This window comes from Mizuhopecten yessoensis, unplaced genomic scaffold (genome assembly GCF_002113885.1).
Source record: "Mizuhopecten yessoensis strain PY_sf001 unplaced genomic scaffold, ASM211388v2 scaffold5519, whole genome shotgun sequence".
In the NCBI taxonomy this organism is placed as follows: domain Eukaryota; kingdom Metazoa; phylum Mollusca; class Bivalvia; order Pectinida; family Pectinidae; genus Mizuhopecten; species Mizuhopecten yessoensis.
This window is the reverse complement of record NW_018406089.1, coordinates 2,160,905-2,186,605: the sequence shown is the minus strand read 5'-3', so window position 1 is coordinate 2,186,605 and position 25,701 is coordinate 2,160,905. Positions and strand designations below refer to the sequence as shown.

Genomic DNA, 25,701 nt, shown 5'->3' with positions numbered 1-25,701 from the left:
CAAAAACACAAAATTCCTGAAATAAAAATACCAACAACTAAAAAACATATCTTGAACTAGAATAAGAAAACCTTAATACTGTGAACAATAACACATTAGCTACCTCTGTTACATACACCTTAGGTGTTTTTCGTTTGTCAGAAGCCAGGGAAGCTTTGACAAATTGACCTGGTTTGCAAATTTAAAGTCAAATGCTTATACAAAAATGAGTACAATTTTGCACTTATTTACTTTCATTTTATGTAGTGGTAAAGTTTAAATTTATTTCGTGGTTTCTGTATGCAGGTATGAAGTATGTTTAAAGGTTCATGGACATTTTTTTTAAATTTAAAGATCCTGTTATGTACACTATATGTATACATGCATACCTGAATTTCAATATCGGGCTAGAAGTGGTGATTTCCTTGGAGGAGAGACTATCCAGCATCACATCTACAAAATAATGAAAATGTTTACTATTTATCATATATATGATTACTCCGTTATCATTAGTCACAATATAAATCCATCGTGGTGTCGTCATGAATTTATCCAAGGCGGGCCATAAAGTTGACGTTTGTTTTTACGTAAAATGCGTCATATGATAAAAATAATCTCATATTCGTTTCCATTTGATATGTAATTTTAAACTTGTTTCATCAATTTCATATAAATGAAAACTCATGTGAGATACATATATATGAAAAATGCATAGAAAACTGTAGACACATATTATCGGAACTAGCGAGTTTACCAATTGTGTGGGAAAAAAGATTACCAAGACTAATGGAAAAACTGGAGCTGGCGTTCATTTCCTCCATAACTACATCAGCATCTGTAATTACAATGATCAACTATAGCAATTGCGATTGAGAACAAAAACCTTGACAAATAGTTGATTACTTTAAATCTATTATAAATGTGCATGTGGCGACTAAATTATATTCTAGCAAATGCAAATTACCTATTAAAGCGCTCATTCCACTTATATTCACGAGGTCTTCTGCAGTTTCAGGAATGTCCCCTAAACAGAAAGGATTATTATTAGCGACTAGTCAGCAAGTTGATAATGTATTATGCCATTAGGGTATACATCGTCCCCAGGAGTCTCCTCGGTATACGCGACGTCCGGTGCAGGATCTATGGTCGGCACCTCTGCTACGTCCCCAGGAGTCTCCTCGGTATGCGCGTCGTCCGGTGTAGGATCTATGGTCGGCACCTCTGCCACGTGCCCAGGAGTCTCCTCGGTATGCGCGGCGTCCGGTGTAGGATCTATGGTCGGCACCTCTGCCACGTACCAAGGAGTCTCCTCGTTATGCGCGTCGACCGGTGTAGGATCTATGGTCGGCACCTCTGTCACGTCCCCAGGAGTCTCATCGGTATGCGCGTCGCCCGGTGCATGATCTGTAAAACCCAAAAATATAAAATGTGAATTGACAAAATAAACGCTTTTAGTGGATCGTATTATAGTTTGCTGGTTGTTGTTTTTATCTAACTATTGCTTCAACTTAGTTGTATTTATTTACTGTCAGTGTTTATATATCTAAATTGATGTAATATATTTAAATTGATTTTGCACTTTCTTAATACTTACCTTGCACGACATGTCTTGCCCCTCTTAGTTGTGTCCTCAGGTAGCTTGTTTTCCAGTTTCCCGTCAGGTTATCGTACTGGCACACACCTCTGACTGACCCAACGCATACTTCACAGAAACAACTTCTTTCTCTAGAAGTGACAACGTATTCCTGAATCCCGCGAAAACTGTGCAGCGACCGTGAATCCTTTAACGTCTTGATCCGTTCTGTTCTACTTGGTCGCGGTCTGTTTACATCTCCACTTTTGACATAGAAAAATAATCTCTTTCTGTGGCAATGGCTGTCTTCATTATCTTTTGGGATTGTCAGGTTCTTGCTAGCGTAGTTGTGGAAATCTGTAGAGTTTGAAATGACATTTCTACGAGACGATGCACTACGCTTGATCACGCCGGTTTCCCCATCACGTGGTACTTTTCCGTGTCGAGAACCAAAGAAGTGTTTCTCGACCTCAAGACCATAATCCTCCTGACCCATCGACATGTCAACAAAGTTGTATTTGCAGCATTTATACTGGGTTGGGGCGCCATCAGAAAAGTGGATTTCCTTTGTTATCTCTAATCCCGTTTGAAATAGAAATTCGTTTGCCTTGGTGACCATGTGGTGCACCATGTGATAGTCATGTTTGTGGTCCTCCGATACAAATACCAAAGAATGGTGCATGACCTCATCGCAATCCTCCTCTTGACATCTGTGATAGGCAGCGATTGGATGCAATGTGACCTGTTCATAGGTCCAATGCGCACTTTGTGCTTCGTCTTGGTGCCTGCAAACGTAGTTTTCAGCGAAATCCAAGCAAATGACGACCCATTTGTCAGGGACATTTGTTTTCAATTGCTCGAACTCTTTCCCCTGCCAGAAAGCATTAAAGAGATGCTTAGCAAATGGTGCTAGCTGTTTCTGGAGTTCATCGACGAATTCAATTATACTGCCACTTTTACATTTCATAGCCATGTATTTTTTGGAAACTCTGTTGGTATAGGAAATCTTCTTGTTTGGATGTTCCTCAATGTACTTGTTGTATGTGCTTTTCATATAGCAGTCGAGGGCCTTTCTCACTGTCAAGTCTTTCTTAACAGCTTTCTTGTTTGGTAATTCTCTAGATATAGAGATTTTCCCGTAGAACACGGATACTGTATCTACAACCTCCTCTTGAAGGGCATCGCTCCTTTTAGCTCGTTTTGCATCCATGCCTTCTTGATTCTTCTCATGTAGTTTTACTAGTTTCCTGCTGATATTAAGATGTTTTTTTACATTGTTATTTATTCTACCTTTTGCGAGTAAGGCGTTGTGGAGGTTACGTCGTGATTTATTGCCCTTCGTGTTTCTCCTTTTCCTCAATTCCCGAACCTTTCCTGGATTCCAATTTGCGCATTTTCCAAACCCTCAAGTCGTCTTTTCGCATTGGGTGATGTGATACAGTGTTTCTGTAATGCTCGTTTTTTTGTTTGGCGTAGTCTTCTGTATTATGCTTGACATGACGTCTGCAAATTTATCTGCGTCATTTGGGAGGACCCGCAACGATCTGGAAATCGCCTTCCGTTTTGCATCAGCCGACGTAAATCAATTGGAGGTGGTAGGTGTTATAGTTGAGGGCGTATTAGTGGAGTTTTTCTTTTGTTTCTTTAGCGCATACATCTCCCTACGTTTTTCATTCATTCTTCTTTTTTGTGGGTTCATCCTATCCCTTTGTGTTATTTTATCAATTTTCCATTTCTCTCTGCGTTTCCGCTGCCTTTCTTGTAAGTTGCTTTCTGTTCCCATTGAATCCTTCCTCTCTCTTTCTCTGTCGGTACCGTTGGTTTCTTAGTCGCGCCTTCTCATTATATCTGGACCGTTGCTCCGTGGTCAGCGATGCTCGAATTGCTTTTATTCTGAGTGATTCGTACGCCTTTATGCTGTTGTATAGATCTGTGTCCGCTTTTACCCGACCACGATACTCCTTCTGGTATTGTGCGTTGTTTTTTTTTGCCTTTCCTTTATGAACATCTTGTTGAACCTAATAAAATATAAAATTGGTTCAATTGCAGAAATATGTTAATGTTCCACATTGAAGCCAATAATCTTGTCGTAATGTAATATAACATTGTAATTTTTAAGATAATGATATAAAGAGCCTATAACCCAAATTGACCGGTTTCTAAATCAAAATGAGACTATTGTAATTACAGAAAACGTTGTTATATATCCAACGTACAGACACCCAAAACATTTCAGTGTCCCAGATATGTACATAAGAAAACCATATTAAATCATATTAATGCACACCATTTTCTGTGATCTACACTTTATTGGTAATATTACAATGGTAAACATAAATAATAAGTATATATGAAATTTGAACACTTTCCTATGTGTCTGAAAGTGTTACGCTCTTACATAAGTAAAATTACACCACACATTGAATTGACATTATTATTTTAAGCATACAAAATCTAAGTAACTATAATAATATTGTCTTATAATTCTTTTACATTGATTCTAAAAAGGTAATAAATTTTTCAATAAAACAAAAATCTTATGTTCAAAGGAAGACACCATTTAGTGGACACTTCATCGTGTCTTGCATTACAAACATAAGTGATTGTTATTAAATAGTATTTTGATGATATATTTGTTTACTACTTGTCCTTCATCGAGTTCAAAGTGTCATATTGCTGAGGTATACAATTATAAATAAATGAAATAGAATGGAATTTTACTAGTTCCTAATATTTCTTATGTTCGTTATAAAGAAGCCGAATGTTGGTGTCTTCAATACGTACATAAGCAGTGCACATTCGCACTAATTTGGGTAATTTAGCCTGATCGTCATCATGTTCATTTGCACTAAATTTATATTATCAAGTGGAAAACCAACATTTGTTAGTGGACATTGGTATAAAACATAATTAAAGTTAATTTTACTTTCGTTCGTATCGCGGACACTGAAAATCACGATTAGTATCGTGTCTAAAATACGAACATAAACTGTATGTATTCTATTCATATCCGACGTAATCAAACACAATATAGTTGCTGACGAAAGTAATTTATTAAATAGGTTCTGAAAATTAATTTGCAAACGTGTCTAAACATTTTTTTTACAACAAAATGCAGTTTACAAACCTAAGTACACTCGTCGGACACCAAAACGTTAGATCGACAACATGTAAACAAACATTACGAACAGCGCACTGGTGCCTGTCCGCCGTAAGGTTATGCCGTACAATGACTCGTTGAGTATTCATTTACGATGCAAACTACCCTACATTTCAAATAATGTTAGATATATCACTTAAAAACTGATAAAAGGCACAAACTTACCTCCGTCTTACGTTCGTCCCGTTTTCGGAGACGACAGGAAACTTCACGCTCCATTGCCGCTGTTTCGATTTCTGTCGGTGTGACCTCATTTTCACTTCACCTTTTAGAGGGTCACGTGACAGTCATGTGACAACCATACAAAGCTATTTGAAGCCGTTTCGTAAAACCGATGTTTACGATGTTACGTTTTATGTACGTATCGTACCGGACACTAAATGTGTAGATGATAATGAAGTGTTGATCAATCTGGTTGCACCTATCATTTTTGACTAAATCACTCTACATTACTAAATATACGTAATAGTTAACGTACACACTCAAATGTATGGAAGTGTCTACCCATTTGAACAAAATAGAAAACACATAAAACACGCTGTCTGGAAGGACACGACGCGATACGTACGTAAGTTAGATTTACAATTTTATATTACTCATTAAAACAAAAAATAATTCTCAATAAGTTTTCATAATATATGTTTATATACAGCTTTTCAGAGAAAAAAACCCCACTTTGAACTGTATAAAAAGATATGTACTTTGAAAAAAACACTGTTTATCATCTTATCATAAAATGTCACACTTTTGCATTAAAAATACACATTTTTTTCCATCATAAAATTTTCTAGAAAAATATTTCTGATACACTGCTCAACATTATTATCTTATTTATTTCTTTGAAACATGCTTAATTAAATAAAATCAACCAACCATTTCAAACATTTTTATTTTATTAGAAATTTGCAATTTATGTCAAATATCCACATTTGTCCCAGTATTGAAGACAAGCTTATATAACAAAAGGTGGACATTGATATCGTTAACAGTCATCTCGGACATCTGTTGCTGTACTGTGCGATTACACCCAAATGAAAACAAGGGAGTAGGCCCTATTCAAAACATTTGTTCCTAAATGTACTGTTAACAGTTAAGAAATAAAAAGTCTAAAACATTAGTCATATTAATTATATTAAATTATTCCTTTAATGCACTCATCCAAGTTCTGCAAATGATGTGAATAGCAGCTTACATAAAGGCATAACATAGACATTTATCCCACCCTTTTGTCCTCTTTTTAAGGACAAAGCATTAATTCTGTGTTGATAACAAATCATCAGTACATTATTAACCCATGCCCCATTCCGAAAATTATAAAGTATTACCCTTCCTCCATTCTTAATATCTAAGAGTGACAAGATCTGATGTGCAGCAGGCCTAGTTTACAAGTTTCTTCCATCTGCGACAGGGACTTGCGAACTTACAACATTTCACGGTATGCCAGAGGTTCGCATCCTGTTCTGCAAATCACTGCTTGAGTGGAGATAGCAAATCTAAAAGCCAGATCTTTAAGACCAAAATCGTGTCGCAGTCTCATCAATGTTAACAACAGTTTATCCTCGCACTCCATGTTAACTATGTCTTTCCTGTTGTTATGGTGTAGTGAGAAAGTCAAGTAGGGCCTGGAATGTTGAGAATTCGAATCCTGTATAATTTTCAAATAATACTTGAATCTGTGATTCCTCCTTCAAAATCTCCTGAACAGTCAGTAGTTTGGGTTTGTCATCACTTACAGGATTTCCCAATGTAGCTTCATGTTGTTCATACCACACTCTGTATTCATTGAATAAGACTTCAGACTGATGAACTTGTTGTTGTAGCCTCTTGATTTTAGCCGCTGCTGATAGCAGTTCCAAAAATGTTCCTGAAAAAAAGTTCTATAAATAAATCAAATTCAGCTGATTTTATTTTATTTTCAGTCTCAGAAGAATGACATTGCTTTTAACAATGGCAATGTCATGTCTTGCTGAGAAAGGATTTATACCAACCATTAAAAGTTAGGTTGCCACCTCATCAAGATTTGGTTGAAATGTCAAAGGTTGTAATGTTGGAAAAGGCAACACGGTCCCAAAGTACAGACTCGGAGAGAAAAGACTTACAGCATCTCAGATGTTCAAAGTTGTAAACAGAAAGATTTTCTTCTGTAGCAACAGATTATGGTATTAGTAGGGGGAAAATTGCCAGAGAAAAATATGTCAGTCAAAAGTCTGTCTAAAACATACATGTCCATGATTGTGGGTTAGTGATAAACAATGAATTTTCCCATCTAGCCGCCACACCTGATGGTAAAGTATGTGACAAAGGGGAGACTGGTATTGTGGAAATAAAATGTCCCTTTGTAGCGAGGCATATGAGTAATACTGAAGCTTGCAATGTGATCCAGAATTTTGTACCTAGTTATGAAAACAATGTTGTAAAAATGAACAGAAAACACAACTACTATGTTCAAATACAGGGACAACTGCTTAACTGCTAGTCACAGGTGCTCCATGGTGTGACCTTGTTGTGTTCACAACAAAAGAACTTTTTGTTGAGAGAATTTATCCTGATATTCCATTCATGACCAAAATATTACTTCAGCTGTCATTTTTCTACAAGTATCATGCTTTTACCATACCTCAAAAGATAAGGTATACCATATATAGCTTTACCTAAATCACACCAACTGAGCAAACCCAATAATAATGTACACACATACATTGATATTGCCACAATTTCACATTAGAACATGAAGCCTTTAAAATACATTGGTTTGCAATTCCTAGTCTCTAAAAATTGTAATAATTGATAATAGTTATACATGTATACAGTGAAACCTGTCTAACCTGACATTCACTGGGGCATAACATACTGGTAAGATTACAGAAAAATAGTTTGTCAACAGTCTAAATACACAGGTCATATACTATTATTTTCATAACACATGGGATTACAGCATTATGTGTAAAGTGTCTGAATAATCAGGGGTCGGACGAGACAGGCTTCACTGTATTTTGTTCCAGTTAAAACTGGTATTAAATATTTAATGAAAACCAATACAATTGAAATTGTACACAACAATACCATAAGTGTTCTAGGACTATATACATATGGAGATTACATGCCAAATGAGTTTGATGTATAGTGCATAGTTCAGTTTCTGGTTTTATAGATAAAATGATATTTGGGTATCTTTTCATTTTCAAAATTTATCTCAGCTTTATACTAAAGCATATCTATACCTTGGACATCAGTTTGTACAAGATCATGTTCTTGCTGTGGTGCTGCTACATGGCCAGTACTGTTTGGAGTGTTAACTGGGACTGAAGTGGGCTGGGGATCCTCCATATCATTGCTCAGTTCAGTGCTGTGTCTTGACAATAAAGAAATGAAGATTTATTTTATTATGGGTTTTCAAGACTTAACAATTTAGGTGTAACCATAATTATTTACAATGTGATCTCAATGTATTCCTCTTTTGATATATCACAACATTAAGACATGGAGAATGGGTTGAAAAAACCACCAAAGACTCATTGGTTAGAAACAAGAAAGGGATATATCTTTCAATAAAATCAATCACTTACAGTATAACTACATGCCCTGGATTAATTTATATAAAAAGCTTAGTTTAGAATGTCTATTTCAATTTGTATGAATGCATACTTGACATTTTGGGAATAACAATTTGTTTATCAAAATGTTTAAACACCAAGGTATAAAGAAGTTAACTGATTATAGCTTATCTGATTCACTGCAACATCATACCTATCAGGACAATACTTTCTACTTGGAAAATCTATAGCACTGAAAAACTGATCATAATTACAAATGTACAAATATACTGATACATAAAATACTATTATGGTCAAAATTGAAATGTTCATTATAAAAGCAGATTCCTTAGCAGTTTTCTTGGTCAAATTAACTCACCCAACAGATTGCCTGAGTCTCCAATGAAGGCGGCACTTTTTATTTCTCCTCCATTAGCTGGCAAAGGATCGGGGTATTCTTCTGATGGTCCCAACTCACGCATAAAATGCTGAAACAAACCAGAAGTACATATGACTTGTAAAATCAGAATGAAAAGGGAGGTGCTTTATAAACATAACAAAATTAGATATATCATGAACAGTTTCATGACAAATTAATAGTTTCTTCTTTGGATTGTTACATATTTTTCATGGATTTTTTTTTATGTCACTTGAAACCATTATATCAGTAACATAACATAATATTTTAGATAACAACCCTACCGTCTGTGTATTTTTCTTTATCAAGAGTACTGTCAGTACAGTACTGTACTGACTGAGTAATATTGTGCATACATGTATATGTAACACGAACCTTCTGTGATTTTTCTAAAAACAACATCGAGATCGCATGATTGATTGCTCCCTGTACATGTCGTGTAACGGTAAACAGTAAACAAGTATCTTCTACTTTCATTTTGTTGACATAGGGGCATGTAATACAGCTGTAATGTAAACAACTAATGGGTCAACAAAATGTTGGTTTTATTAAGATTAAAGATAATAATTGATATGTGTTTGCTGCTTGCACACCCGCAACTCTTTATATGCGTATGAATTAAACCAGCAGAACACAAGACATCAAAATAAGAAATGATGATTCCGCTGTGCATGCCCCTGTGTTGGACCGACAGCTCTTATGTTTACACAGTGTCATAACAAGTTTTGCTCGAGACATATTAAAAACATATGAATGGAATTGAGGATTATGTGAGTATTGCCTGTTTGGTCAACCATATACTCTGCTTTACTACATTATATTTTCTAATATCGAGACATAAACATACCTTTGAACAAACGAACTTGTGTCTATCTATATTTGTTGCGTTAAGCTGCGAATTGGGTCGTCCACAAACCTTCACCCATCTCAGGCATGTTTCTAGGTTGGTTTTAGGGTTTTGGAAAGGGAATAAATGTCACACCGTTCTCCAATCTTTCTGGATATCGGCTGTCGCTGTTGCAGGTTCCCTAGGAGCACTTCTTCACCATTATTTCAGAGCCGTTCGTATTTACCCTCGTGTCAATGTCCGACAAAGTTGTCGGATGTAATGGCCGACAATCGAACACGCGCTCTGATTGGCTGAATTTGTATAGCAACCACGTTGCTAACAACGATGTGTTTGCAAGGCAATGGTCAAAACTATTGAGTAGGAAATAGAGTTTATTGTTTGAGTCAAGCTTGTTATGTTCTCAATAAACATTTTAGTTACCGTATCCGCCGCTTTTCAAAGAAAATCGAAGAATATTAATTTGGGCCCGTTCGTCTGTCACGTTTCAGTTTTCGTACAATAACTACGGTAATAATGGTCAACAAAATGTGGTGTGCACATACATATTTACTTGTTCAAGACCAAGTTTGCTCGTCAATGTGATCCTTGCATATTTTTGGATAATCAATTAAGCCAAAGTCACACTGTCAATGTAAAGGCCAAGGTATATCCCGGATAACCCGGGTTCTATAAACCGTTGCAAACCGTTGCCATATCTCAAAAAAACAACTCCAGAAGACAGTAATGCCCCGGTCACACATTCACGGATCGAACGCCGGATTAGCCACGAATACGATCCGGTATCATTCGTGGCAATCTGTAGTGGTCACACAAATTGTCCCCTATTGAGATATTAAACCACATAGAACTTCATATAAGTTCACTTTAATATCATTATGTCAAGCCAACCAGTTCAGATCATGTTCATTAGCCAGGGCACGTCTGCTGCCGGAGAGTTGTATTAGGCACTTAGATGCAGCCTTTGGGTTTAAGCTGCTCTCGTTAGTTCCACGTACTAACATATTAGCACAAACGTCAAGGAAGGTCTGTTCATGTCTCAAGACTCCCCGGCCATTTTGTGTTTTAATTGGCAGTACCAACAGTATCGTTACGTCATCAATACAGCCTGTAGTTACTGTCATGTAACAGCAGCCTGGCTCTCCATAGAGTTAATCAAAAATGGTAAGGGCATATGTAAATATGAAATCGTAGTACCGAGTTAAATCACAGTGTATCGTACAAGAGTCGGCGTTGATCGTAATACCACCGTAGTACTGCCGTTAGGCCCCGCCCCCTAGTGCTGCCGTGGGTTACCGTGACTCCAGAACTACAGTCACTTACGGTTGGCCACGGGCGCTTGCACGGCCGTTCTACGGCATGGCCGGTGGTACTTCGTTGACACCAAGGTTTTCAAAATACCGAGCTATGGACGACCCCGGATGTTTTAAACAGTTTAAAACTACCGAAGCGAACTACGGATCATCACGGATTACTCCCGGCTTCAATACGGACTTGCTACGGATACCCAAGGTTGTCCCCTGTTTGCACCAACGTAGCTCACCGGGCCTATATACCGGCACAGTGTCACTGGGGCTTTACACTTGTACAATCTAATAGGGGAACTGGTTTCAGTGTAATAACTATGCTAAATGATTGCCCTTTTTCAACAAATTTTGGTGTGCCTATACATATTAACATGTTGACGGCTCCATTATCTCGTTGATGTAATCTGTGGAAATTCACGCATAATTAAAAATATTCATTAATTAGTTAATTAATGATTAGTAAAGGTATTCAAAAGCCCAATCTAATTAAAATTATATCTTCACATCGCTCCCGTTTACTGATATGTCGCGTAAACGGGAGCGATGTGAAGATATAATTTTAATTAGATTGTCAAAAACCCTAACAATTAATAGTAATCTTGTCTTGTAGTCAGTGAATGCGAAATATTATAATACATCTCATTTTTAAGATGTCCAGCATATACATCTTGCTGAGGATATGATTGTTTATAATGATTGGAATATGAGCAAGGGAAGCAACTTCTTTCTCGACTTATGATCAAATGGAGATTATACGATGAAAAGTTTCCAAAGTAGCATGGGTGACCAATGGAATTTGGCTTATACTTAAACCCCTTAAAACTATGCTAACTTCTACTTAAACCCATTAAAACTCGTCCTAGATATCCAGGGGTTACGCTCACTTTCGCTCTTAAAGTGAGCGTAACCCCTGGATATCGAGGATGATTAAAACTATTATCCGCTGTTTTATTTCATACCATAGCTAATCCTGACTCACAAGCCATTTGTAAACAACCTGAAGGCCTATTTCTAAGAAACATTTTCTGTTTTGTCTGCTGTTAATATTCAATACTAAAATATCATGATTCGAGTAACTATCAACAATAACACTCATCTAAAATATGTCGGAGGATAAGAATTCCAGGATTTTGTTTTTTTAGTCGAACTTAAATCCATGTGTTTATACATAGTGGATCATATTATGATAGAGTTTGTTGATAACGATGTCTGCTTTGCTCCCAGTACACATACAATGTACTGACCACCCTAACGTAAGGAATTTTGCCGTTCAGCAGATAAAACATTCGATATACATGTACTTATACACATACTAAAACAAACAACAATCACAGGTTTGAATCCTTAATCGTATAGATTTGGAAATTTTCAATCGGTCTTAGTATATCAATTAAAAGGGACAGTCACGGTATCTTAAGAGCCTGTGATTGTTTACTGATATACTTGTAAACAACTGTACCTGGTGGACAGACAAGTTAGCGGGGTTATTTGCCTTCAAACCAGGTGACCTCGATCAGGTACAGCCCATCAGATTACAATGTGACCACGGTTCACTACTTGTGCACTACAAACTGGATACCAAGAAAAATTCACAGGTGAAACTCGGGACCAATCAAATACATATCATACACTTTACAAATAATGCTATTTCACATTTACTCAAGCCAAACATGTCTTAAAGGAGAACACTCCAGGTTCGCGAAATAGTGCCGCAGTTAAACTGTTTATCACTAATATAGCCGATGCAGTACATTCCTTTAAACCGCAAGTTTATGCCAGCACCGGAATAAACAAATAATTTCGAGGCTTATTCCTCCAAGATTAAGTGATAAATGATGACTTGTAATTCAAAAGAAGTTATTTGAAATCCAGCATCTCTTCCAAACGATGGTTATACACAATGTTTGTGTATAAAGTAAAACTTTGATCGTATTGAAGATGTAAAAATCGTTTCATTTGTTTTATTAGCAAAACGAACGACGGAAAATATAAAGATTGCATCTGTATTGAAGAACATTTATTACACATTTAATATGACAAACTACAATCACTACAATTATCTTTTAATAAGCCGACAGATAATATTGACTGGAAATTTCGATTATAATTTATTTTTTATTGCACTGCGTAAAAGTAAATATTTATTATATCGAGAGAGATGGGCCAATTACAATATGGAAATAATCTGACATGCCCTTAAAACACTTTATATAAATCTGAATCTCATTCTAATATAATAGATTCTAATATAACGAAAATGCAGTAGATGATAACAAATGATTTATGAGAAACAATTCATAAATTGTTTGTACTTACCAGATCTGAATTCCCCCGTTCTCGTGCTAGACTCCGTAACTAAATCAAAATATTTGTGGTGTGAGGCTTGATCAATACAAGTGTCCTCACGTGGCCTTCGTTACATCTGTAAATTGTTGAAGATAAGATAATCCGCCTTTATATAGTGTAAACGGTCGCACCGTCTCGTTAAGACTTGGTTCGCCATTTATCGATGTCAGTCATTGTAAAGCTGATATTGATGACTTTCAATGTATTTGGCTTGTGAACATTATACAAAACAACTGCAATTAGACGCCAGAACATTGATATCCTGGCTCAAATATTGTCTATTGTTTTGGAACTTTGAATAATATTAAAAATGGCTATCGTCTATAATCGTTTTTTGATCTTCATCCATTTTTTCAACATGATTCTTTTTTTTTTTTTTTTACATCATATGGAATGTACGATTTTTATCGTTTAGATAGCCGCTAGGGGACATGTAATACATTACCATATAAAGGAAAGAGTATTAAAAAGTTTTAAGCAGAAAAAGTCTAGGATCTGTCGCAATATTCCCTGGTTGTGAATTTTGATTTTGTATGTAGCACGATATTTTGCGTTGGAAACAAAACCAACTCCAGACAAATTGTTCCAATGTGGAGAAACAGCTAAATTTGCCAATTTTCCTTGCAATGTATCAAAGTCATGCTTCTGGTACGAGCGTGGAATGTTCATGCATTTACAGTATAATATCGATGTATCGCCACACGTTATCACTCTGTTATTCATTCATTCACAACATGGTTTCTCCAAAGAGGAAAAAGTTTGTGAAGATATTGCCGTCATTCAAAATTTAAACGTCGGATTCTGCGTCATGTTTACCAACAAATGGAAAGGATTTGTTACTGATGATACTGATGGGTCACAGCTCCAAAAACGGAGCCATGTTACAACAAGTCCAAGATCAACTTTAATGCAGTCCTGATTTTTGAATGCGTAACAGTTTATTGAAATGGAAACATGCGTGCGACCTACTCGAGTATTATCGAACGGTGTTATTCTTGATGCTGTGACAAAACAATCCCAACGAAATGGAGTGTTACGATATCGATAATTCCTGATCATGCTTTAACTCGACGAACTTGTGCGGAAGAAAAACAGGTTATTGAGACAGTTCTGGCTAGGCAATACCTCACTTTTGGCTTTCGTCCTATTAACATCTAAGGTCATTTGATGACGTGCCTCCATGTCAACCTTTTAGGTCGGGGATCGAGAAAACAATCTACCTGCTCTTCCCCCGCATTTTCCTGACCTCTGATTGGTCGAAATTTAAATATTGTCGGATTTCGATCAAATTTGGTATGTAGGTGAATCATGGGACAATGATCACTTCCGTAAGTTAGGTTTCACATTTCAACAAAATGGCCCCCATTTCCGTCCTCTGATTGGTCTAAATTTAAATATTGTCCAATTTTGATCAAATTTAGTATGTAGGTGTATCGTAGCTTAGATTTCAGATTTCAACAAAATGGCCGCCGATTTGTTCCTCTGATTGTTAAAAAAAATAAATACTGTCCGATTGGGATGAAATTTAGTGCATAGGTGAAGTTTGGCACTACAAATACAACTGTGTGTTCATTTTGTGATTAAACAAACTGGCTGCCAACACATGGCCTTTAATTGGTCGAGTTTTAAATATTGTCAGATTTTAATGAAATTTAATATAAATGTGTAATATGGCACTGCGAAGACAACTGCAGTGTGCGTTTTATGATTCAACAAAATTGCCGCTATTTCCTGGCCTCTGATTGGTCGAAATTAACATGTTTCGATTTTTGTGAAAATTGGTATATAGGGGTATTAAGGGACTGCGAATTCAATCGCATAGGTGTCGTTGCCATAGCAACTACACTGAGCGATTCTGATTGGTCGCAATTGAAAAATTACTTGATTTCATTAAAATTTAGTGCTTTAATTGTAGGCTTTGCGAACCTTTTCTGATACATCTTTGCGACTATGGAGACATTTTGGGGGACATCTGTAATGAACCCCCATTACATTTAGTACTTGTTTTTTCTTAAAACCCGTCTGAAATTAAAGTGAAAAAAACCCGTCTTTAGTTAAAGTATCACCTATTCGGTAACAGAAATACTCACATTTTAGCATAGGTCGTTCCGGTGGATTTTTCACAATATTAACACATGTGCTTAGTACAAAAATAGACTACATGAAAAGCTTGCTTTTGTTGTGTAGACACAGATTTGTAAATCTCGATTTTTTTAAAAATTATGAACCCACATAGTCCACTTCATCATGTATATGCGTTTTTAGTGCTGATTCTTTTTGTTAAATTGTGATACATGTAATATTACAGGGGTTATTTAATGTGTAAAAATATCATCCGTGGCCACCGTACGCTACTGTACACTGCTACCTTTAACATCGCTTTCTTTTTCCCAAAATTTAATTAAAACCTTTTGAATGTCTGGAAAACGACACAATGAACAAAACCATATATCTGAATTCTCCTGACAGACGAAATTTTAACAATTCTGTTCTCAAACTACAGACAAAGGGGGTAATCTGAAACTTGAATAGGTTTGTAGTTTTCATGAATAAAATTTCATTTTGGGTAAATATGATGCTTTGACATCATGTGCATATGTAAAACAAAACAGAACAATGATACTATGATGTTTCTGTTTTGTTTGATGACGTCATAGTTACTGTGATGTCATCATAACTATGACGTCATCAATGGGCATCTATGACAATATCAAGGCTCACTGATATCAAAATGAACACCAGAGGTGCGTTCGGTAGCAAGAACGTTCGTGAGCGTTTTGACTGTTTGCAGCAAACGCTCGCTAACGCTCCGGATCACCCGCATTTAGGCGGTAACTCACCAGAAAACCAAGATGGCGGAGCGGCAGGACGCAATTTCCAGTTTTTGGGCTTTATCCCTATATTTCATGAATGATTTGACAACCGTTACGATTTTAAATATTATTTGTTTTAGGATAAATATTCAAGAAATTGTTTATTTCCCAAAATGCATGTATTTTCTTAGATAAATGACGGTTACATGACACCCTCTCCGGGGTATTGGTATTATGGTCATAAAATGTTACTGTTTATTGCTTTCAAATGTCAACATGGCTGTGATTAACAAGCACCCTACATCGGTCTACAGTAATTCAGGTTTATAAATATTCACTTAAGAGTGTTAAACAATTATGAAACTGCTAACCTGTTAGAATAAATTGTCTTGATGAAATCTATCCTACATTGTATGTAGATCTACATGTATATACATACAATTTACTTCATACAAATTTGATATTTCTGTATTTCTATACATCTAGCACCAAATCGTATTGGAAACAATTACAGATAAACTTGCCAGATGGAAGCAACGTTGTGTGTACGATTGATCCACCATGATATACCATGCTTGCATTGTGGGAAAAGGTCATGGAAACTCCCAATTTGTTTTGTAATATAAAATCACCATTTAAAATATTTATTCAGTCAAGTACATATACAATTTAAAAAAATGGACATTAGATATAGTGTTACTGAACCCTATTACAATACCAAAATGACTTCATGCAGACTTATACTTGTGACTTCAAGGACAGAACTATTTGACTTTGAAGTTACAATGTATTTATGTGTTATATAGGCCTAGTTAAATCCTGACCCTATAGAGTTTCAATTAGACGTATAGGGACTAACTATAGGGAGCGAGGCCAAAGTTGGTGTCAAACGTAAAAATCATGACTTTGCTGTCAATAATGTGGTTACTTTAGTGACATCATAATGAGTTCTCTATATTATTCTTAATGAACCTCTCAATGATTTTCATGAAAAAAATAGTTATAGGTGCAATCAACAGTGATTTACACTCTGAAATTCCTTTTTTTTTTTATAGTTTTGTATTTATTCATATTGAACAGATGAAACAATCATAAAACACTTGGTAACAAACTACAAAGAGGCCTTTCGATGTAAAACAGGTACATATGAAATCAAGAATTTGTTTATGCAGTTTTGTTCGATATGATACTGTTTTTGAGATTGGTTTATTTGAAACTTCATTTTTAAACTTTGATATATTCATTTCTCTTGATATTTGCATGACCTAATTAGCTTCAAGAGTTTTTGGTACTGCCTTTGTTTTCAACATGGGCACCAGGTTCGAGTCCTGGAAAACTCGTCAAACAGTCTACAATTTTCATTAGTAAATGAATATCTCAAAGGATCACTATAACTTGCATACATTTAAATTCAAGATTATTTATACTTATAGATACAGGAAATGTGTTGATATGATTCAAAACGAATCTACTTTGATGTTCATTGTGTATTAAATTATTTCCTATGTTGATATGATTCAAAATGAATCGATCTTGATGTTCATTGTGTATAAAATTACTCCATGACTCAGATATGTTAAGGTAAAAAGGTATACAACAGTAACATGCATGTTGCAACTTTGTTTACCCGTATTTCATGATGTTGTAATTTCATTAGTATCATATCTGAGGGTACATCTTGGTAACTGTAATGATAAATTTATCATCTTTGATTTATGTTTACGCCAAATGAAATTATATTTGTTTTCTGTTCTATTAAAAGGAGTAGGGCCACGAAAGGTGGTAAATGGTCCCGTTGTGACGCCTTATTTGGAAAAAAAGACATTTCAAATGTTAGAAAATATCGATGAAATGTGCCACAATAGACCGGTAAACACATAAAAATATGCTCAAATGGTGAAATCTTGACATTTCTAGTCAGTAAAATTCAATATTTCTTAGTGGCCACATGCCTCGACCAGCCTATATTTTTTTTAAACAAAACGTATTGCCCAAGCATGATTGAATGTGTAAAATATAATTTTGGTCGAAGCTTGTGGTCACTACGAATAAAGATATGTTATACCTATCAATGCAGCGTTTTTTTCCCATTTTGGCGTGATGCACTACTACATAATTTGTATATAACTCTTTGAATGAGTTAATAAAATATCAACCGTGAAATGTTATCATTCTACAACTATTTTTATATCTAAAATAATATTTAGCAATATTTGACTTATTGTTAAACCATATTCAAAAAAAGAAACAAAATTTTAAAATAGAATATGATCTCTGTGCATCGTCGACAGAATATGGACGCTTTTTGATACACGAAGAAAGTTGATATGCCTTGACGCTCTACCGATCATTGGAATGATGAGGTAAGTAAAATAAGTGGAAGAAATCGGTGTCCTAAATTCTTCTTATTCTAGATTAACATGCCCTTTTAAGCTATTCCATCCCGATGATGCTCTTTTGAGACGACGTTCCGTAGCAAGCTTGATAATCTAACAGATGCTTTGTAGGGTGTCTGAAAGATCGAGTTATGTTGAGCAGTATGTTGGACTAATCGGCGATCAAAGAGAGATTTCAATGTTGGTTATCATGTCAGTGTGTATTTCCTATTAGTAACCAATGAAGGTTTGAAATAATAAATGCTGTATCTTGAAAATGTCAACTGTTTGCAATATATTGTAAGACTTTTACGCGGTCAGTCATTGTCGTCTGCTGCCGAGAAAATTGCAAGCTTAACTTATATCCCATACAACCGCCACATCTGATTGATTGCCTGTTTTGCGGCATCGAAGTAGTCCATATTTCTGTGAAATATAGATTTGTTTGTTTGTTTGATTTTGTTTAACGTCCTATTAACAGCTAATGTCATTTAAGGACGGCCTCCCCTTTGTGCAAGATGCATGCGTGTAGTGTATGTGTGTGTATTTTGGGAGGCTGTGATATGTTCGTGTTTGTCTCCTTGTGATAGCGCGGAACTGATGCCGACTTTATAGTGCTACCTCACTGAAACATACTGCCGCAGACACCCAGCAGGACGCCCCACCCGGTCACATTATACTGACAACGGGTGAACCAGTCGTCCCACTCCGAATTTGCTGAGCGTTAAGCAGGAGTAGAAACTACCATTTTTAAAGACTTTGGTATGTCTCGGCCAGGGGACAGAACCCAAAGCCTTTCTCACAGGGGCGAACGCTCAACAAATGGCCAAAAGTGAGGCATTGTCAAGGGAGACATTAGGAAGAAGAAAGTTATTTAGAAAGGAGAGAAGAGATAAGGTCCCAAATTTAGTCGCCTCTTACGATCATGCAATTGGGGGCAGCAGGTACAATTCTTACGCCCTACCTGCAGGGTCTGTGAAATATAGATGTCAAAACCAAGAAGAGTATTTTCTGATAATAAATAAAAACGAATCGGGGTAATGTGGAACAACGCTACAAAACTATTTTGAAAAATATATCCTTGTAAATGTACACTGATGACAATAACAGGGGTGGTGCAGTGGACTGTGGACTGGACTTCCGGTTTTGATTCCATATTGAATAGACGGTGATCACTAGTAATTAGGGCATCGGCCTTCTTTATTAGTTTTACACATAATATTGATATATTTTGTGACATATCGAAAACTTTTAAAATGTGATACATGTATAAGTTCTCATTTTTCCATATTTTGTTGGGTCATTCCGGGCGGACAAAATGGGGACCCGGGGCGACCAAAAAGGCCGTTCACGGAGCTACAGGAAAGTGATGTTTCTATTTGGTGAATGTTGGTGACAATAAGATGATAACAGCTAGAGATGCAATTACTGCAATTGAAGATATTTGTGGTGTTGGAACTTTATATGCTTGCGTTCCCAAAGGAAATGATTGTTTTGAATTCACACTTGACGATAAGGCCTCGGGTCTATTGATATCGGACGGACTCGCAATAGGAGTCCGTGCGTGTCTGGTATCGGAGATAGTCAAATCCTTTTTGATGGTGTCCTTTTGACATAACCGGCGTATATAGAAGATGAAGAAATTCTTGCGAAACTCGGACTGCTGGGTGTTACGGTATTGTCGCCCGTGAAGCGTAGATTTTATCCGAACACGACTGTGGCGGACGGGACACGTTTTGTAAAAGTTCGCCTACCCCCTTAATTACCATATATTCCCTTCACGGTAAAGCTGGACAATTCATATTATCGTGTTGTACATGACAATCAAAAAAAGTTTCGTTATCTGTGTCACTCTTTAGATCATGTATTTAAAGACTGTCCTGATTTGTCATGCTTTAAGTGTAAGTGGCAGGGGACACTATGCCAGGAATTGCACCACACCACCGTGTAAGCGATGCTGTTCTATTCGAGCGAACTGTCGGTGTGAGAAGGAACTATCCCTATGCGAGAGGTGTGGTGAGTGCAACCCCCGCTGTACATGTACAGATGAGAATGAGGAGGAAGGGGATAGGGAGTGCGACACATGTGTACAATTTATTTGCGTGTGTAAAAATCAAACTCACAATGCGAGTAGTGATGTTGACAGTGATGACGATACTGAGATTGATGGTGATGACGATGACGGGGGTCTTCATGACGATGACGATGTTGAGAAATAAGATGATATAGGTGATGACCTTGACCTCGGTGAATGGCGCAAGTATGGCGGGAGACGAGGTGAAATTAATAGATGGTTTGTCCATGGGGGAGGAGACCTCACTTCCGGTTGTTTCTCCCATTGAGCGAGGTACACAGGACCCTGATAATGAAATAATAAACAGTAATGTGAGTCGTAATGTGAGTCATGATGTATGTTACAATGGGGAGGAGGGATCTCAATGTACAGATATCACCTCTCCCCCAAGTGATATATATATGAGTGGTGAGGAGAATGTGGCTGATGCGCTGCCCAGATCGAAAAGGAAATGTAAATCATCGCCTTCTCCAAACGTTTATAAGAAAGGGAAAAGGGATAAGGGAAAGGATTTTTTCTTAAAAGATGAAAAACAATGATGTACATTTGTCTACTTTTGCTAATGTTCAGTTTATTTTCATTCATTTGTAATGGTCTGAAGGATGTAGATAAAGTACTGAAAGTTTTTACAATGTTTGATGATAAATATGCTGATGTTGTATTATTACAAAAAACTTTTTGGTCTGATAACTTTTTAGCGCAGATTAAGAGTAAATGGAAAGGTAAGATACTCTATTCAAATAGTGATAATGGTCGGCAGGGTGTTGCTGTTTTGCTAAGAAATAATATTAAAGACGGTTTTGTTGATAGCAATTCAATTATAGATGGTAAGTTGCTAAGGGTAACAATGAAAATTGATGGGAAAAATATTAATATATTTAATATATATGCCCCGAATACTAATCGGGAAAGAATCATAAATCTTGATTCGTTAGCAAAAGAGTTGCAAAAGTGTTATGATAACGTTATTATAGCTGGTGATTTAAATACAACCTTAAGTCAACTTGACAGGTGTGGGCTAACAAGGCATTGTGAGGATAACTGTATTTAAACTCAATAGTATTATGAATGATTTTAATATATGTGATATATGGAGGAACAGAAATCGTGATTGTTCTGTGTTTTCAAGAAAACAAGTTAGAAATGAAAGTGTGTCACAGAGTAGAATTGACTATTTTCTGATGAGAGACGTTTATCGGCTACTGTACGTAATGTATATTACAATGATACGTCGTGTAGTGATCATGGTATAGTAACTATGAAACTTGATTTAAGTCAGGTAGAGAGAGGTCCGGGTATATGGATTTTTAATAATCATTTTTTATATAAAACTGAATATAGTGATAAGATTAAAGATATTATTTTAAATGCCAAACATGAAGAATTGTATATAAATGAGCCACTTGTTTGATTGGATAATTTAAAGTAATTTTTTTTTTTAAATCTCAGATATTTGGCAAAAGGCGACAAAAAGAAAAGAACGAACAGTATTTTAAACTTCAGAACAAGTTGCGTGATTTATCTGTTCAAATAGCAGGATCCAGTGATAAATGTCTCTCTCGGAAATTTCAAGAGCTTAAATCTGAGCTTGAACGTTTTGAGGAAGAAAAATGCAAAGGTGCTGTCTTGCGTTCTAAAGCCATATGGGCTATTGAGAGTGACCGCAATACTGCACATTTTTTGAGGCTTGAAAAACACAGACAAAATTTAAAACTAATCAAAGAAATGCAAAATGACAATGGTGTAATAAGTGATACTGTTTCAATGATGGATGAAATATACATGTTTTATAGAAAGTTGTACTCGTGTGTTAAAGTTAATGATGAGGAAATTGATGATTTTTTAAAATGTATTGGATTTACCTATTATAGAGGAAGAGGTTCAAACTGCTTTAAAGAGAATGGCTCATAATAAAAGTCCCGGACAAGATGGTTTGACAGTGGAATTTTACTGTAACNTGATTTTTTAAAATGTATTGATAAAAAGTTATCTCAAAAAGACAAAATGATTTTAGATTTAACTATTACAGAAGAAGAGATTCAAGCAACTTTAAAGGGAATGGCTCATAATAAAAGTCCCGGACAAGATGGTTTGACGGTGGAATTTTACTGTAAATTTTATGATGTTTTGAATGATGTTTTTCTTCGTCTTATAACTGATATTGAGGAGAACGGCGAGTTGTCGAAAACGATGAAACTTGGTGTCGTAAGTCTTGTCTATAAAATCAAAGGTGACAAAAATAAACTTAAGAGCTGAAGGCCTATAAGTCTCCTCAATGTTGATGATCAGTTAAGATCAAACATGTGTGTTAGATCCCGTTGTTACACTACAAAGAGCAAACGGCGTGCGCGTGTCACCACGTTCTAAACGTGAAATTNACTGTAAATTTTATGATGTTTTGAATGATGTTTTTCTTCGTCTTATAACTGATATTGAGGNGGCGTGCGCGTGTCACCACGTTCTAAACGTGAAATTTACAACGTATTGGTGGATGTTACTTTTGTCGCGCCGGTAGCGGTCAAGTTTTGGGAAAATAAGTTTCCAGGTGAACGGGTTGATCAAGTGTTTAGCATTTTTTTTTTTTTTAAATTTACTTGATAAGTGATTTGCTAGTGCGGATACTGGTTATGTTAATAGTATCAATATTGACAGCCTAGTTTTATTTGAATTTTATGAAAAATGGAAGAGAGTAAACAATTATATGATTAATTTTACATTGAGTGTTGCGAGGTATTGTGAATATAAGCGGAAAAATCTTGATATTGGAAAGTTTTTTAAATTCACCTTCAAACTTTTGTAAAACATATTTTACATATTATAACAAAGAGAAAAATAGGGCAATAACTGCCAAATATTTCACTAAGAACAATGACGTTATTTTGTTGAGAGATGGTGATGTTCAAATTGTGTTTTAAATTTTGGAGTAAATGTGTGCTTGTATAGTGTTAATTGTTCTGATATTACTTAAAAGAACTAAATCAAGTGATAAATCTATATTTTATATATGGCTCGATGACTGGACCAATAAATGCTTGATACATTCTCAAGAAAAGAAAAAAAAAATGGACTGAAGACCGGCAGATGTTGTCAACTTTTTGGGTTCGACACGTGACGATTTCGTTTCTTTATTAAACCGTTTTCTTTTTTATTCGTTTTCGTTATTAAAGAACACAAATAAAATGTATCATTCATAGTAAAATTGAATAATATTACTCTTTGAAATGATGGCTCATTACAATCATGTATGATGTCCTATAATATAATTATTATAAGACAAGTGCATTTTTTAACTGATAAAAGTTAAAACCTGTGTAAAATATATAATTATTCAATGGATAAGAAAGCAAGGCATCACGTTTAATTCTCTTCACCATGTGGAGGCCTCATCCCGCCACAATGAAATAGTAAAGGTATGCTCATAATAAAAAGAATGAATTCGATTCCATTAAATGAATCAATTTGATTATTTTCAGAGATGTCCGGAACAGGACCAAAAACTGTCCCTGTGTTTTGTACAGTAAACGACAAAGCCAAATGAACGCCGAAAGCTGAATAAAGAGGTGCAAATATATTTACGCAGAGCATTTTTACTGGTCGTCAAAAATGAAAGCGTTATTTGTAATACATGTCGACACAAGTACTGCGGCAAACCAACTAGACTTGAACTTCCAAGGAAGCAGAGCGTCAACAATGACGAAGAATATATACCTCCACAGAAACAAGGCAGAATCAATCCGACAGCAAGCCCACCTTCCATATCTCTTTCAATTGGTAGCACAGTCAAGACACATGCTTACTGCTTTATTTGGACCAAAATTAATAGTCGTTTCTTCGGAAATAAGATTTTCGATATTTTTAGAGAAGTGGGTCATTGTGGATGTTGCCCCGGCCACATCAGAGATGGAAAGATAAATCAGACTGAGTTGAGTAACATGTTACCAACAGACAGTTCTTATGTGAACAGAACAACTATTGTAGATCTCGTTTAGCAGCTTCGGGACTATGCCAGGAAGTGATCAAGTACCAGGATCGACTTCGACCATATCGGATCCATGTCAGACTCATACTGCACCAACTTGACTGGTCTTACCAAACAAAACTTTTCTGAGTTATGTGATGCTGTTATAAGTGATGTACGAAACCCTCCAGTTAGGAGCACACAGACATCTGTTGGAATCTTCCTACTTGAAATGAAACCTGGCATGTCAAACAAATTATGTCAACTTTGTTCAACCTGTCCAGGTCAAGTTTGCGACGTGCGATAGCAAGTGTAAGGAGGGCACTAATGGCGAGATTTGTTCCATCTAATTTAGGATTGCAGCATATAACACGGGAAGACGTCATACAGCATCATACACGTCCTTTGGCACAGACCTTATTTGGTGACATCGGTGGTAATCAGGTTATCCTCGTCTTGGACGGTACATACATATATATACAGAAAAGCGGGAATTTCCATTTCCAGCGAAGATCGTATAGTCTACACAAGGGACGGCCGTTGATCAAACCCATGGTAGTTGTCACCACAAGTGGCTACGTTGTAACAATTGTTGGTCCTTACCTAGCAGACACCAAGAAAACCGATGCCTCTATACTGAACCATATGTTAAAAACAAATGTTGAAGACTTCAAGAACTGGGTTCACGAGGACGACATTGTTGCCGTTGATAGAGGTTTCAGAGATTCACTTTCCCTCCTTACAGATCTCGGTATCAAAGCCGAAATGCCGTCGTTCCTTCACAAGGGAGACAAACAATTTGACACGGATGATGCTAACACAAACAGACTTGTAACAAAGGTATGTATTGCAAAAAAATAATCAAAACATTGTTTTTTCTTATCTAGGTTCGTTGGGTCGTGGAATCCGCTAATGCCCGCATTAAAAATGGAAATACCTTAGCCATGTCTTACCAACAAATCAAGTACCACATATCGGCGACTATGTCAGGATTGTGTGTGCTATCTCAAACAGGTTCTTTCCAGCGTTAAACGATACCAATAATGCTGAGACGGATATATGCATGGGATCCAAGATGTTATACCTATCAAAACAGGTAAACCTTCCGAAAGAATTTGTCGAGGACATCAACTTGTACAGGCGTTCAGCAATATGGAAAACATCTACGGAAAATACCGTGCCTGATTTCCCCCGTTTCGATGAGGAACAGCTTCGAAACCTAACGTGTGGTACTTATCATCAAACCTGGGGCTAAACATGCATTCGGGATCGGTTTACTACCAGTCTAGGCTAATATACCCATGTGTGTGTATATGTG

General features: G+C 36.3%; 2 protein-coding genes across 2 annotated transcripts; one reads left to right on the top strand and one right to left on the bottom strand.

The window, feature by feature from the left end:
• Positions 1 to 6,304: 6,304 nt before the first annotated feature.
• Positions 6,305 to 8,132, bottom strand: LOC110450845. Its single transcript, XM_021498617.1, has 2 exons — positions 7,934 to 8,132; positions 6,305 to 6,576 (listed from the first exon to the last, which is right to left on the bottom strand). The coding sequence occupies exons 1-2, from the start codon at positions 8,037 to 8,039 to the stop codon at positions 6,305 to 6,307; spliced, it is 378 nt and encodes a 125-aa protein (XP_021354292.1). The 5' UTR covers positions 8,040 to 8,132.
• A 16,803-nt stretch (positions 8,133 to 24,935) lies between these two features.
• LOC110450853 lies at positions 24,936 to 25,473 on the top strand. The gene is made up of 2 exons (XM_021498625.1): positions 24,936 to 25,223; positions 25,271 to 25,473. The coding sequence occupies exons 1-2, from the start codon at positions 24,936 to 24,938 to the stop codon at positions 25,412 to 25,414; spliced, it is 432 nt and encodes a 143-aa protein (XP_021354300.1). The 3' UTR covers positions 25,415 to 25,473.
• Positions 25,474 to 25,701: the final 228 nt, after the last annotated feature.